The sequence below is a fragment of the Geotrypetes seraphini genome, chromosome 14 (assembly GCF_902459505.1).
Source record: "Geotrypetes seraphini chromosome 14, aGeoSer1.1, whole genome shotgun sequence".
NCBI lineage: Eukaryota > Metazoa > Chordata > Amphibia > Gymnophiona > Dermophiidae > Geotrypetes > Geotrypetes seraphini.
Window position 1 is genome coordinate 70,699,882 of NC_047097.1, and position 15,610 is coordinate 70,715,491.

At 43.0% G+C, this 15,610-nt stretch overlaps 1 protein-coding gene across 1 annotated transcript in view; it reads right to left on the minus strand.

Moving 5' to 3' along the window:
- IGF1R (insulin like growth factor 1 receptor) overlaps positions 1-15,610 on the minus strand; it is a 384,398-nt gene that overhangs the window by 66,410 nt on the left and 302,378 nt on the right. The window contains exons 6-7 of the mRNA XM_033920005.1: positions 10,679-10,893; positions 4,594-4,720 (exon numbers count right to left, since the gene is read on the minus strand). Of these exons, the coding sequence (XP_033775896.1) occupies positions 4,594-4,720; positions 10,679-10,893 (342 nt within the window). The remainder of the gene's footprint in view (positions 1-4,593; positions 4,721-10,678; positions 10,894-15,610) is intronic.

Genomic DNA, 15,610 nt, shown 5'->3' on the forward strand with positions numbered 1-15,610 from the left:
ATTTTGAAATTATTCTGAAAATAGTTTTAGGATCAGAACTCCTAATTCTGGTTCATACAACTCTCCGTGCACGTCTGTTCACTGATCTGTAATTGTTTTTAGCTTACATCCTGCATCAGGACTGGTCTAGCTCTTAACATTCAGTTCTTTTCTGTGCTGGGCCCACAGCCAATATTCCTTGTAAGGCATAAGAGGCTGCTTAGTAGATCTCCAATATCTGCACATGCTGTAAACCCGGCCACACTCCTCCTAGGTGGTGAGAGGATATCCCACAGCTAATGACTACTGTGTACATCTTGTGCCGGCCCTGCAAACATATTCAAGGGCCAGCAATTCCTGTCTACCAACTGTCTTGTCCTTGCAAGACACATCCTTCAGCAAAGGTTTTAAGGATAGCACCATCAAGCAACAAAGGCTGAAGAACATGACTGCAAAGACGAAGCCACACACAGCATGTGGTAAAAAGTGTATTTACTTAGTAACATAGTAATGAAGGCAGATAAAGACCAGATTCAAAGATAGCGACTCAATTGCTGTTGGCCTATTCTCTGGCCGATTTTCAAACAGCGGTTGATTCACTATCAAGTTTACATGCAAACTCACCAACTCAATCGCTCAGTGAACGATTGAATCAGTACAGAGTCCTGACCGGAGATGCAACCTCCTGTCACTGCTGTCAGGGCTTCTGTCGTTTTGGGTTTTTTTTTTCAATGGCACAGATATTTTGCATGTATAGCACACGCAAATATCTGCCCAATTAAAAAAAAAAGCCCCCCCCCCAAAGATCCCCCTCCTTCCCCAAACCCAAAAAATGGCAGGAGGGATGCCCACACTCTCCTGCCATCATCTCCCCCGCGCAAACTGGTATGGCAGGAGGGATGTCCACTCCCTCCTTCTGTCGCCCCCTCCACCATCGAATCGGGCGCCCCCTGCTATCGCCCTCCCCGTACATTTAAGTCAGGAGCAGGAGGGGTGCTCCATCTTCACGGAAGCCAATCCAAGTCACAAGAACCTGTCAAAACCCAAATAGAAGCAGCATTCCATGCTACCATCCTATGTCTTTCTCAACAGCAGACTATGTACTTTTCCTCCAGGAATTTATCCAAACCTTTTCACTCCACTCATTATTTTATCAACCAGTGGCCAACCAGATTTCATCGACAGATTTAATTCCTTACTCTCCACAACGATCCCTCCTCATTACCCAAAACTTGCTTTCAATTCCATCATTAAAACATTAACACAATGTAAACTAATATTTTCTCCGTAACTGCCCCTACGCTTTGGAATTCAGCTCCAACCCCGAAAGATAAGATCCATCACTAAACACTTTCAAGAGCAACTCAAAAACATTCCTGTTCAAAGATGCCTTTGGACTATAATCGTCCTTTTAAGGATGTTTTACATGCATTTTAATTCTGTATTACTGCTGCTTATTTTGTTCTCCCTCCCTTTTGTTCCTCTCTACTTCCTTCTTTCTTATAAAATATTGTAGTTCAACCCCCTTTCCTTGCATTTCAGTCCTGTCTGTGGATTACTGTGTTCTGTTACAATTTGTGTCTTGTCCATTTGATTATGTATACTTTTGTGTTTCCCTTTTTTATCTTTGTAAACTGTCTTGAAGTTTGATTAAGCGATATAATAAATTTTTATTAAACTTGACTTGAAATACTCCATATTTTTATTCCCCAACCTTGTCCCACTCTGGGGTTATCCCAAAACCTTTTTGAATTCATCCCCACCACCTCCTGCAAAAGAGCATTCCAAGCATCCATCACCCTCTCCATAAAATATTTCCTGAAGTTGCTTTTCGATTTCCTTTCCTACATTTTTTGTCCTCTAGTTCTCTCAGGGCTGTGTGTGTGCGTGCGTGGTTTTTTTTTTTTTTTTTAAGATTAGTGTTTAAATGTCTGTATCACTCAATAATGTTAGGAAATTTTTCTTTACGGAGAGGGTGGTGGATGCCTGGAATGTGCTCCTGAAGGAGGTGGTGGAGAGGAAAATGGTGACAGAATAAAAAATTAAAAAAAGCATGGGATGAGCACAGAGGATTTCTAATCAGAAAATAATGGTATATATTGAAGGAGCTAAGGCCAGTACTGGGCAGACTTGCTCAGTTTAGATGGGTTGGAGTGAGCTTTGATGGAGACTCCAGTAGATGAAACCTATGCACATTACCTGGCAGAGCTCTGGGTTTCTGGCCAAGAAATATTGAAGAAAAAGAACAGTTTAAATTAAATAATTAAATTATAGAGAGTGTATGTTTGGGCAGACTGGATGGACCATTCAGGTCTTTATCTGCCGTCATTTACTATGTTACCCTCCTCTCCTCCAGGGTATACATATTCAAGTCCCTTCTCATATATTTTCTGGTGCAGACCTCATACCATTTTAGTCACTTTCCTCTGCATGGCTTTGACGTCTTGTTTCGGTTCACTCTCAAGGCTCAGTGGCCAGGTGGCATACTGTCACCCTGCATTTCTTAATCTGTGGGCATGTAATCCATAAAAGGAAAAGGGTGGGAATGCAGACGGAAACCCCAGCCCTCTGCTCCATTTTGTGCAGCCACTGCCCCAAGACACAATCCTGGTTTCTCAAACACTACTCTGATTTCGTCATGCAAGTGACCAGTAACCAGGATATGGTGGCCTGTGAGTTTTAAAAAAATGCTTGCTGCATTGGTGCAGATTGTATATGGTGATAGACGGCGGGATCCTGTTGATTAATGTTGGGTTACCCAAGAAAAGGAGGGGGGAAAAAATTGCAGGGAAAGCTGGTAGGAGAGGGCTTGGAGGGAGAAGGGAAGAGGCAGGAAGCAGCCGCTGGGGGAGACAGATAGATATGGGGGACCCAGTGGAGGCACGGGATAGGAAAGGGAAAAGGCATACAGATGAGGAAGGGTATGGAGAGAGATGAAGAGGAGGCAGCAGGGAGTGGGAGGGACTAAAGGTTAGCAGAGATGGAATGGAATGAAAATAGGAGGCAGCAAGGGGAACCAAAAGGTTTAATAAAGAACAGAGATGGAACGAAGGGGTTGGTAAGACTTTGAAAATCTGCAATAAAAGCTAGTAAAGCTTAAAAAGGCATTCCAAAACTGAAATTTAACAAATGTTTTAAACCCACATGCATCAAACCATTTATTCCTTTCCAAAATTTCACTTTTCTCCCCACTCTTATGGTTCATGGTTTATTGATCTTGTTATACCGCTCGTTCATTTCACTGGTCCAAGCGGTTTACAGAATATAATAAAAGCAAAATAAAATAAATATAAAAAAGAACTCCATTATTAGATAGTATAGACCAGGCCCATATAAGCAGCAAATATACTAAGAAACATTCACTCTTAAAAACCCATAACCCTCCATTGTTGAGCAGAATAAATCTAACCATACAAACACCAACCATACCAAAAAGTATTCACTCCTAAATAAAATCATAAAAATACCACTGAACTTTAAAATTTCACCAGACTGCTGACTGAAGATCTAGAACATTTAGAATATGTGAGTAATATGGGATTGATTTAAATCTTGCCCAAATGCTTCTTTTAAAAAAAACAAACAAACAACCAAAAACTGTTTTTAACATAATTTTGAAAGATTTTAAATTTGCCTCTAATCTCAACTCTCATGGCATATTAATCAATTACTCAAAGAATTTCTTACAAAATCTCTCTCATAACATTTAAAACGATTTATTCTAAATTGCCCCAACTTATTGATAAATATCTTATCCCATATGGCCCACCCCACAGTCCTAGATCATCTAATCGTAAATTGCTGACGGTCCCCTCCCTTCATATAATAGGAACCAAAAGCATGACATTTTCTCAGTTGAAGCCCTTCAACTTTGGAATACCCTACCAGCTCTTGTTAGAGAAGAAGCCTACTCAAGAGTCATTTATTTAAAGAAGCTTTTAACATTTGATTTCAATTTTACAGTATCCTTTTTAACTCCCTTAAGGAATTAAGCAGCAACAAGCTCTTTCTCCTTTTGTTTTTTTCCTTATTTGTCTTTCGTTCCTATCCAAATTTTATTTCTAACCCTATTTCCTTTTGTCTCCCGTCTGTCTGTCTCATTTATCCCTTTTTAATATGCCAATTATTAGTTGATGTTTCTTTGCAATTTGGTTTTTTTTTTGTAAGTATTAATGGTATTGTTAATGGCATTTTTATTATGTTCATGCTCTTTTTATATATATATATATATATATATATATATATATATATATATATATATTGTAAAATCACTTAGAAATTAGATAAGTGATTAAATCAAATTTTAATAAAACCTTGGAACCTTCCATAAATTTGGAACTGCAAAGTAGAACGCTTTATTTTGAGTAGACTCCCGTCTAGCTCTATAAACAGAGGGTATTACCATTCTATTATCTTGAGTAGACCTCAAAGTTCTTAATGGCGAGTAAGGAATCAAATACGAATGGAAATAAGCAGGCTGTAGAGAATAGAAAACTCAATGTAAGCACTGTTGAAGAGATATTGCCAACTCTCTTTCCATCAGTGGACCCTGTGGTAAGAAAGAGCCCTACCTGATCATTACAGCTGTTCGCTTCTGAACATCGAGATACTCACGCCTCTTTGTAGTAAACAGTGAAGCTAAGGAGATCTCTGTAATCCGGCAGGCGGTAGCGCTCCCACATCAGCTTTATCCGGTTCTTCATTGTTGAGTTGTAAACAAACTTTAGAATATGGCTCTCACCTGCATTAGAAACAAGTGACAATAGGGACACTTATCAATGGGGTTTTTATTACTTCTCTTTCTCCGGTAAGTAAAAAAAATAATACTGAAAAGTCTTTGCTTGCAACCAGTTGATAAGGTAAAACCTCTCCGAGCAGAATCGGCACTGTTTTCTATGACAGCTTGGATACACAGAAGCAGTCAGTCACTGTTATCTGCCCCTGCCTCCCAAACAAAGCACTGGGCAGAAATTGGCAATCACATAATCATGGGCAGTGTCATAGGTATAGGTGGGCACAGGCCCACCTAGCAGCGATACTACACTCCCCTCTCTCCCTCTTCTGTGTCAATGGTCCACAATCTGCCTCATCGCTGAACTCCTTTCCATGCTGTACCTCACAGGTGGCCAGAAATTCATTTTCGCTATCTTTGCCAGCCCAGCAGGCTGTGCTGTGCTCCGCTAGTAAGGAAACGAGAGAGCAGGACATGGTACAGGCAAGCCTGATGGGCCAGCGCAGGAAGCAAAAATGAATCACTATGTCCGCTTCAGAGGTATATCGGGCAGTTGCTGGTCAGTGGCCAGGGGATTGGGGATAGGAGAAGATAAAACAAACAAAAATACCTTTTATATATCTATTGGGGGGAAGGGGTATGCAAGGGCCCACCCAAGTTAACTCTGGGATCAACCAAAATACTATGGCTACCTTTCCCACCAAAAGCAAAATATAACCAAGAAAAAGCCAATGGTATTATAAGTGAAAGCACCTTTCAAGTAAGCATAGCACAAATTATATTTTTGGGAACTTCTTCAGGTGAGCATCAAGCCATGTCTCACACACACACACACTAACACCTGTTTTCCTATAAACCCTCCGAGAGTTAGCGCCAGTGTACCTCTCTCATTGCTAGACTTTTTATACTTAAAAGCCAAGGGATCATCTAGAGCAGTGCTTTCAACCTTTTTACACCTATGGACCAGCAGAAATAAAAGAATTATTCTGTGGACCGGCATCGGTCCGTGGACCGGCGGTTGAAGAACACTGGGCTAAGTCGTGGGCCAGACCCCGCCCATCTCTACCCAATGTCTATCCCAGACCCCGCCCCCATAATAGTACTAAATGCACCTTGCACGTCCCATGCCTCATCTGGAAGCCAAGGCTTCTGGTTCAGCACAAGATGCCCGTAGGAGCCACTGTCCGTGGCTTTGTGCACTGAATCAGTTAGGAAGAGGGAGCTGGCTCAAAGATAACACCGCATTGATCGCACCGTGGACCGGCGGTTGAAGAACACTGTTTTGGGCCTGATGCACATGCTGGCCCTGTGGACCGGCACTGGTATATGGACTGGTGGTTGATCTAGAGAATGACACAGGGACAAATTTTTCCCCATCCCCACAGGAATTCAATTTCCCCTTCCCTGTGAGTTTTGTCGTTGTCTCTGCCCCATTCCTGTAAGTTCTGTCTTAACTGAACAAGCCTTTAAAGTGTTTGAGGCTTGTGCAGATGAAGACGAAGCTTAGGCATTGGTGGAATGAGGCATTATAACATCACAGTCTCAGCTCTAGAATGTTGCTGCTTATGATTTGAAAGTGTTTGAGGCTTGTGAAGATGAGGACAGAGCTTTCAGGAATGGGACAAGGACAGGAAAAGAATTTGCCAGGATGGGACAGGAAAATTAGTTCCCACAGGGATGGTAAAAAATTTGTCCCCATGTCATTCTCTAGGACCACCTCTGAACTCACAACTGCTGCTGTGCCCCCCCTCCCACCTCCCTATATCTGCATGTGCACCTTCATGAAAGCAACAAAATAATTGACCTAATTCCACAGAAAAGTAAAAGTCCAAAAACAAAACAAACTGTGAAGTCTGATGTTGCTGATGTGGGCTTTATTTATATAAGAAAGATAGGTATTCACAGTCTTAGGAAAAATGAAGTACATCTACAACTTGAATCAATGAAGAGGACCCAACACGGTCCGTGTTTTGGCCAAAAAGGTCTTCTTCAGGGGTCCTGATTGGTCAATTCTGAGGTAGAGGTCTGCATGGGAACGGGGATTATGGGAATCCCTTAGGTCCACGGGACTCCCGCGGGGATGGACGCTGGTTATCCGGTGCTACCACGGAAATGCCAGCCTACCTTTGTTCCAATGTTCCCTCTCAGCTTCTTCGATCCCTCAGCGCACGAGTTGCTGATTGCCACTCACATGGGAGAGCTCTGTGTATCCACCAATCAGGGAGACAGAGCTGGAGCTTGATGGCCAATCACACATTGGGAAGACTAATCCAAATCATAGTTACCGGATGCTAGGGTCCACCTTGGGGGTCAGCGCTCAAGAAAAAGATCTGGGCGTCATTGTGGACAATAAGCTGAAACCTTCTCCATATCTCAAAAATGATATAACGGCACTAGAAAAGGTACAAAGAAGAGTGACCAAGATGATAAAGGGGATGGAACTCCTTTCATATGAGGAAAGTCTAAAGAGATTAGGGCTCTTCAGCTTGGATAAGAGACGGCTGAGTGGAGATATGATCGAAGTCTACAAAATCCTGAGTGGTGTAGAATGGGTACAAGTGGATCAATTTTTTGCTGCATCAAGATTTACAAAGACTAGGGGGAACACTCGAAGTTACAGAGTAAAACTTTTAAAACCAATAGGAGCAAATATTTTTTCACTCAGAGAATAGTTAAGCTCTGGAATATGTTACCAGAGGATGTGGTAAGAGCGTTTAATGTAGCTGGTTTTAAAAAAAAGGTTTGGACAAGTTCCCATAAACTGCTGTTGAGACAGACATGGAAGAAGCCACTGCTTGCCCTGGATTGGTGACATGGAATTCTGCTACTATGGTTTTTTGCCAGGCACTTGCGACTTGGATTGGCCTCCATGAAGATGGGATACTAGGCTGGATGGACCCTTGGTCTAATTCAGTAAGACTGTTCTTATGTCCTATGGCATTCTGGTGCAGTGGGGGAGTTATGGACATTGTGATCTGGTACCAGAAATCTTTAACATTTGCAGTGGTTGTCCATAACAGATATCCTCCACTTGCAGGAGCACCCCTCTTGAAACTTCCAGGCATGGAACAAACAGCTGGCTTGTGAGGTAAAAATGAAAATGCTTCTTCAAGAAGGGGAGAATCAATAGGGACATAAAAATATGCAAAAGAAAGGTGGGGAGGGGAATTGTCTTGAGCAACAAAAAACTTAAGAAATACGAGAATGAACAGAAAGGTGATTCAAGAACATAAAACAAGCTGAAGAGACCTGTAGGACCTGTTTAGAAAAGCCTCTCATGGTTGTCTGAGCTCTGAGAGTGCTATCTGTGTCAATACCATTGAATTACGTCACCTGCTTGTATGGCTGATTCATTCTGATGTTGATGGAAAATAGAAGATCCTGATCACAAAGAAATCTGTGTTATTAGGCTTACAAAGAAAAATTTAAAAAAAGGATCAAAAGCAGGAACAACTTGTTTGAGAACATAATACCATGACAATCAAAAAACAAACACATCCAAGGCCACACATCACCGTACATGACCCTCAAGACACATGCTTGGCTGGAACCTTCTCAAAGACTCCACAGTCAAATACGAGTACATTATGCCCAGAGCCGGATTAGGCAAACTACCCAAAAGTTGAGGGGGGGGGTCCTGTCAGATGCCCCCAGGATTCAGGAGGCTACAATTGCCAACTGGCTGGATTTCTTCAGGATTCTAATAAGTTGTAAACTACCTGGCTCAAAGCCAGAAGGACAGCTAAGTGTATGGATATTTTTTCAGAGTTTAGCCCACTACAGCTCTTCATGCTCCCCACCTCCACTGCACAGGCTATGGTAGGCTCCATTCATGGGAAAGCTGCTCTAGTCACAGGAAGTAGGGGCTGAGCTGCAGAGGCTGTAGGGACAGCAGATCTCTGCACAAGGTCTTTGGAGATCAGCAGTGAGTGGGGGTGGGGGCTATTGAAAAGAATTAGAGCTGGAGGAAATGTGGAGGGTTTGCCGTCAGCTGAGGAAAAGAACTGGCAACAAATGCCAGCATTTTACATGATGGCGGGCAGACCTGGTGAATGATGGGGGTACTGCCTGCAGGAGCATATGAGCCATAGGACCGCACCAGAAATGAGAGCTAGAGAGTGCATGCACTTGTTTACGTTTCTGTGTCTGGAGAGGATAGGCTCATATAAATAAAGCTTCTCTTTGAAAATTTGGGCTGGAATGCAGAGGTTCATTGGTACCTCTGCACCTACTAAGTAGAGGAAAAGTTTTCAGCCCAAAGAATTTACCCTGTTAATTATTCAATTACTTGGGCAAATTCCTTGTCCTAATATTGCCTCCACTCTAACTATATTCTTTCAGAAGCATTAAAAAACAACAACCCAAAAACAGCTAAATATTTTATTTTGCTTTTCCATTTGTGAACCTTTTCTTTCACTTATAAAACTGTACATTTATATCTTGGACACGTTGCCCTTAAATCTCACTCTTTTGAGCAGTCCACTCTTGGAATCTCTGGTTTGTACCAGAGGCAATGGAGAGTGAAAATGATCTGCCCAGCTTCCCTGATTCTCAGTTCACTGCTTCAGATCTGCCAAGTTACTCAGCTCCAGCAGGGAGACTTTTAGATCAGTCCTGTCTTTGAACTTGTATCCCAGTTCAGTGTCCCATTCACAGTCCCTGATGCCACCAATTGAAACCAGCACTTCAGCTTCCATAATGAACCAGGACAGGGTTGCAGAAATCCAGGGTTGAGTTTCTCTTTTGAAATGGGTTAACTTGGCTGATCCCCAGCTCTACCCATTAAGCTTGTCCATTCAAAGCATAGTCCCCTTGCTCACTCACCAGCTATTATGGCTAGCATACCTTACAGCTAGGTTCTGCACTTTTCCCTGCTTCATCCTGAAAGGTGGGGGGGAGAGGGTTCCTGGAGAGGTGAGAGAGGGGGGCCCAATATAGTGTTGACCCAGCTCCAATTTTGCTATAAACTTCTCCCTCCGTATTTGCAGTGGATGCGGGCGCAACACAGCCGCAAATACGGAAAAACCGCAAATAACTGTTTATATGTTATTCACGGTTTTGTGCAAACGCCATCGTTTTTACTATTGAAACCGCGAATAACTTTTCAACTGTTATTCGCTGTTTTTTGAAAAAAGCCGCTATTATTACTATTTGTGGTGGTGGGAGGGGGAGGAAGAGTTTAAATCCAAATTTATGAAACCAAACAATGGAAAAAAAAGAAAACAAACAAAGACAATTCCCAAACCTAAAGGTAGTGAATGCTGAAAGCTGGAGAGAATGGCTGTCACAAAGTTTCTAGCTCTCTCTCTCGCTCCTGACCACCCCATGTGTGGTGTAGTGGTGCACGCCAAAGCGCGCTCTCCGCAGTTTGGCGGCTGCACGAGAAATGTGTGTTTTCCTCCTTGTCACGCCGAATCACTTACAGTGCTGGGAAGCGTAAAGGCAAGGTTTGTTAGCGCAGCAAAAAAACATAACTACCCTCAACCCCAAGTCTGAAAGGATGTCGGATGATCAGGAAGCAGGGGGAGGGGATGGCAGGGCCCCACCGCTTGCACACGCTATCCACAGTAACTGACCTGGGTGTCTGCCTATGTTGGAGTTGCTGGGAAGCAGCGATTTTGAGGGTGAAAGCATGGAAGCAGCAATTTTCAGAGTGAATGTTGGTAAGCGCTAAACTTTTTTATCAGTACAGTAAAAGAAAAGGAACTCTACTCATGATGTAATTTTGGAGGGCAGAATCAGCATCCAAAAAATTGCAAATAAGCGAAACCACGAGTGCAGAAACCGTGAATAAGAAGGGAGAAGTGTATTAATTCTGTCCAATTAAGATGTCATGAAAAAGCACAGTGCTTTCAGAATCTCCACCTGCCTATCAAAGACACCTTGACATTACTGTGTAAAGTCTGGGTGCTACAAATATTATACCCTCTTATGCCTTTGGAATGTCTGACCTGCCCATGTACTTACATGATGCTCTATCTCCATTATTCCGGGGGTTCATGTCGCCTTTGCTCTGGCGCCCCTTCGTTCCCGTCACTTCCTCCATGCGGTAGATCTCGGAAACACAGAGCTTGGGATTAAATGCAAAGTGCATTTTCCCTTCTTTAATTGTCAAGTTGTGGTGACTCCAGTCCCACAATTGTTGGAGATTTTGGTTGTCGAGGACATAGAAGGAATAGTTACTGCAAAAGGAAAGTGACACATCGTAAACTTAAAAATATATTCAACACTTTCTCTTTCTTAAAATCCTTCTGGTCTAGGTTACTTGACGTGAAACAGCTTCACTCCCATAAATCACAATGCATGACTCCTGAATAGTGCTCTATATAAACATTTAGGGCTCCTTTATCACGAAGGCACCTTAGGGCCTTAACGCACGGAATAGCACGCGCTAGCCGCTACTGCCTCCTTTTAAGCGCTAAAACGCTTAGCGCACCTTTGTAAAAGGAGCCCTTAGACTTGTTCCCTCATCCCCCTACCCCTCTTTCAAACATTTAAACCCCACACCATCCATGATAATTTAATAATCATGATTACTCAACACCCCATCTCACAGAATGTTGCTGTAAAAACACATAATTGTAAATACTTATAAAGACCAAAATATATAAGTCCAATATTAAAAGGACTCTTGTTTCCAACTTTAAGAGTTATGTCCCTAAACTGGACATTCTAGAGTCCTTTTACTAAAGCTGCAGTGAAAGTGGCCTCAGTGCACTCCTACTGAGGGTCTTTGTCGCGCACCAAGACACTTTGGCTGTGGCCGGAAATAAGCCGATTAATGGCCACGCACTAATTAGAGTGCAGTCATTTAATTACCATGTCAGCCCATGCTGTCATCTATTTTATAAGCGATAAGAGTCCCCACGCTAATTAATTAGGAAGCAGCAATGCTTCACACGCTGAGTAGTGCTGTCATGCCCACACCCTAACACTCTCCCTTTCCCTGAAAATTTAATATAATTTTTAGCACGCATATTGGCCATTTACCAGGATGCCAGGGTGGGGGTTGCAGTCAGAGGGGATGGTTAAACTGCTAGCTAGGGTGGTGAGCAGGGGGCAGAAGGGTTATGAGTTGAAAGGCCGTCTCATTATAGGCTTATTTATCTAAAAATAAAAACCACACACTATTAAAATAGCTTTAGTATTTCCCATCAGTACTGTATCAGTCTAAAAAAAAATCTTTGTAAGAACTGAGGAGCCAATGAAAACTCAGCTGAAGAGATCAAGTTCAACAGTGCTTAAACTTCCATGTTTTTCAGTATAGGCAGTAGAATGTTTGGTTTTTGTTTGTTTGGGGGGGGGGCGCAGAAGTACCACCCTAGCCACAGCAGGATCCTGTGGCACGACAACTCCCCACCTATCTTCCCCAGCCGCTGTAATTTTAAATCTGCGTACAGCCGCCATGTAGCGCCAATGAGCAGACCTGCCGTAGAAGTCTTCATTCTATAGCGATGCTGCGTGGTAGCTGCTTGCAGATTTAAAATTACTGCAGCCCGGAAGAGGTGGGTGGGGGAGTTGAGCCACAACTGACTCTTCTGACTGCCAATTTTTGGGGAGGCCATGGACCTTGTGGCCTACCCTGTTACGATGCCTAGGCTGAAAAGAAAGTGCAAGTCAAGTACAGATAGACAATCGGGAAAAAAACCTGGATCTTTATTAAAAGCAGCATGGAGTGAGATGCTGCTATGCGACTCATATTCCGTGAGAGCCGCTTTTCTCATATTACCCCTCTCAAGTCGCTTCATTAGCTCCTCGTCCGTTTCCAAATACAGTTTAAACTCCTCTTGCTGACCTACAAGTGCATTCACTCTGAAGCCCCCCCCCCCCCCCCCGATATCTCTCCTCGCTCATCTCCCCCTCCCCGTGATCTCTGCTCGTTGGGCAAGCCCCTCTTATCTGTACATAAGAACATAAGCAATGCCTCCACTGGGTCAGACCTGAGGTCCATCGTGCCCAGCAGTCCGCTCACGCGGCGGCCCAACAGGTCCAGGACCTGTGCAGTAATCCTCTATCTATACCCCTCTATCCCTTTTTCCAGCAGGAAATTGTCCAATCCTCTCTTGAACCCCAGTACCGTACTCTGCCCTATTACGCCTTCTGGAAGCGCTTTCCAGGTGTCCACCACAAGTTGGGTAAAGAAAAACTTCCTAGCATTCGTTTTGAATCTGTCCCCTTTCAACTTTTCCGAATGCCCTCTTGTTCTCTTATTTTTCGAAAGTTTGAAGAATCTGTCCCTCTCTACTCTCTCTATGCCCTTCCTGATCTTGTAAGTCTCTATCATATCCCCTCTAAGTCTCCTCTTCTCCAGGGAAAAGAGACCCAGTTTCTCCAATCTCTCAGCGTATGAAAGGTTTTCCATCCTCTCGAGTAACGCCATGTCCTTCTTAAGGTACGGCGACTAATATTGGACGCAGTACTCCAGATGCGGACGCACCATCGCCCGATACAACAGCAGGATAACTTCTTTCGTTCTGGTAGTAATACCCTTCTTGATTATACCTAACATTCTATTCACTCTCTTAGCGGCCGCTGCGTACTGTGCTGTCGGCTTCATTGTCATGTCCACCATTACCCCCAAGTCTCTTTCTTGGGTACTCTCCTTTAATAACATCCCTCCCTCGGGTTTCTGCTTCCCATATGTAGTACTTTATATTTCTCAACGTTGAACTTCATCTGCCATCTCGTCGCCCATTCCCCTAGTTTGTTCAAGTCCCTTTGCAATTCTTCGCAGTCCTCTTTAGTCCGAGCTCCACTAAATCGTTTGGTGTCATCCGCAAATTTTATTATCTCACACTTCGTCCCTGTTTCTAGATCATTTATGTACCCTTCTCTTCCACTGCCAATTCCAGACTCCGTCCCTTCTTCCTTGAGGCGCCTTATGCCTGAACACACTGCCTGAATCAATATGTCGTGCTCCGTCCCTGGCAGTGTTCAAATCCAAGCTAAAGGCCCATTTTTTTAAACTGCTTTCAACTCTTAACTCCCCCTCACTGCTGTTAGATACCTCCCCAACCCTGAAATGTCCTGTCTAAATTAGATTGTAAGCTCTTCTGAGCAGGGACTGTCTACTGTATAGCCTTTCGGCGCTATAGAAATAATAAATAGTAGTCGTAGTAGTAGAGATGCACAACTTTCTTTGCCACTTCTCTGTGTTATTTATTCTGGACATGGAGCCATGGTTTTCTCTCCTAGAGCTACCTTGGAAACTCAGGATTTGTGTACACATGTCTTAGTTGATAGGGATGGGAAGGAAGTAGCTGTGAGATCTGTTTAAGCCGCATTAAATGATAACATCGGAAATCAGCTACATGAAACCCAGACATCGCTCTCAAACTTGTGGGGAGATGAGATTATTTTGCAGGAACACAATAGTGCCATAAGCTCAACTTACAAGCAGCTACATGTTAGAAGATTTGCTGGATTATGCAGAAAAGCTGGTACATAGGGAAAAAAATCTAACTCTAGAGGATACTGGGACCTTACGTTACAAGCCAAGACCTGCTGTTTCTAGCTGTAACCAAAGCTGAATTCAACAGTTTATGCACCAATATACTTCAAGGATTTAAACCCAAAGAGACGTAGGTGACAGTGCGAGGCTCTGTACTGCAGTCCACGTTCACATCTATCAGGAGATGTACCCTGGATTAAAGGAAAACATTTCTGGGTGCTTATCAGACATAAGAAACATAGAATCATGATGGCAGATAAAGAACAAAGGACCCATCTAGTCTGCCCATCCGCAATAACCATTATCTCTTTCCCTCTCGAGAGATCCCATGTGCCTATCCCATGCCTTCTTGAATTCTGACAGTCTGTTTCCACCACCTCTTCTAGGAGACTGTTCCATGCAATTACCACCCTTTCTGTAGAAAAGTATTTCCTCTGATTACTCCGGAGCCTATCACCTCTTAATTTCATCCTATGCCCTCTCATTCCAGTTTCCTTTCAAGTGAAAGAGACTCGACTCATGTGTATTTACATCACGTAGGTATTTAAACATCTATCATATCTCCCCTCTCCCGCCTTTCCTCTATAGTCTACATATTGAGATCTTTAGGTCTGTCCCTATATGCCTTATGATAAAGACCACGCCATCCTTTTTATATCTTTTTGAAGATGTGGCTAATGGTCTTTCCAGCCTAATATCCCGTCTTCATGGGGGCCAATCTAGGTCACAAGTACCTGGTAATATCCCAAATAGTTATAAACTGACACAATGGGGTTTTTTTTGGATAACTTATAGATACCTATATTTAACAATTTTAGTTTTGCACATAAAGTGCTTTAGGTAATTAAAGATTTAACTATTTTTATTCATTTATTTTAAACATATAAACCATCACATAATTAAAAAATAGAACTCAGTCACAGGAAGTCTGTTTCACTGCCTCTGCCAGTCACCTGCCAGAACTCTGGAGGACAAGGGAGAAAGAGATACCAGATACCAGGAGGTAGGACTGAGAAAGGGAGAATGGATAGCAGAGGGCAGCAGGGGCTCTTGCAACAGGTGCTGCAATTTTGGAGGGGGTCTAAGCCTAAAGTATTTGGGGGTGGGGCAGGACCTCTCAAAGGCCATTCCACTGCATCCCTAGCTCCATTCCCAGTCTCTCTTCCCCTTACAGTTGCTTTCTGCTATCTCCAGCTCATTACAGCAAAATTCTCTACCCCTTTCAATCCCCTTCACTCTTCCTAACCTCTCTGTTCCTCATCCCAGTATATATAGGCTATAATATATATATATATATTTTTTTTTTTTCCTTAACTACTAAATGTATCGCTTTATAGAAGTCAAAACATCACTCAATAGGTGTAATAGTGCAATTAATACTTCTAGAACACACACTTAGAATTTAAAATATGTGAAGGCAACAACATGGAGCCACAGCCCCAAGAGAA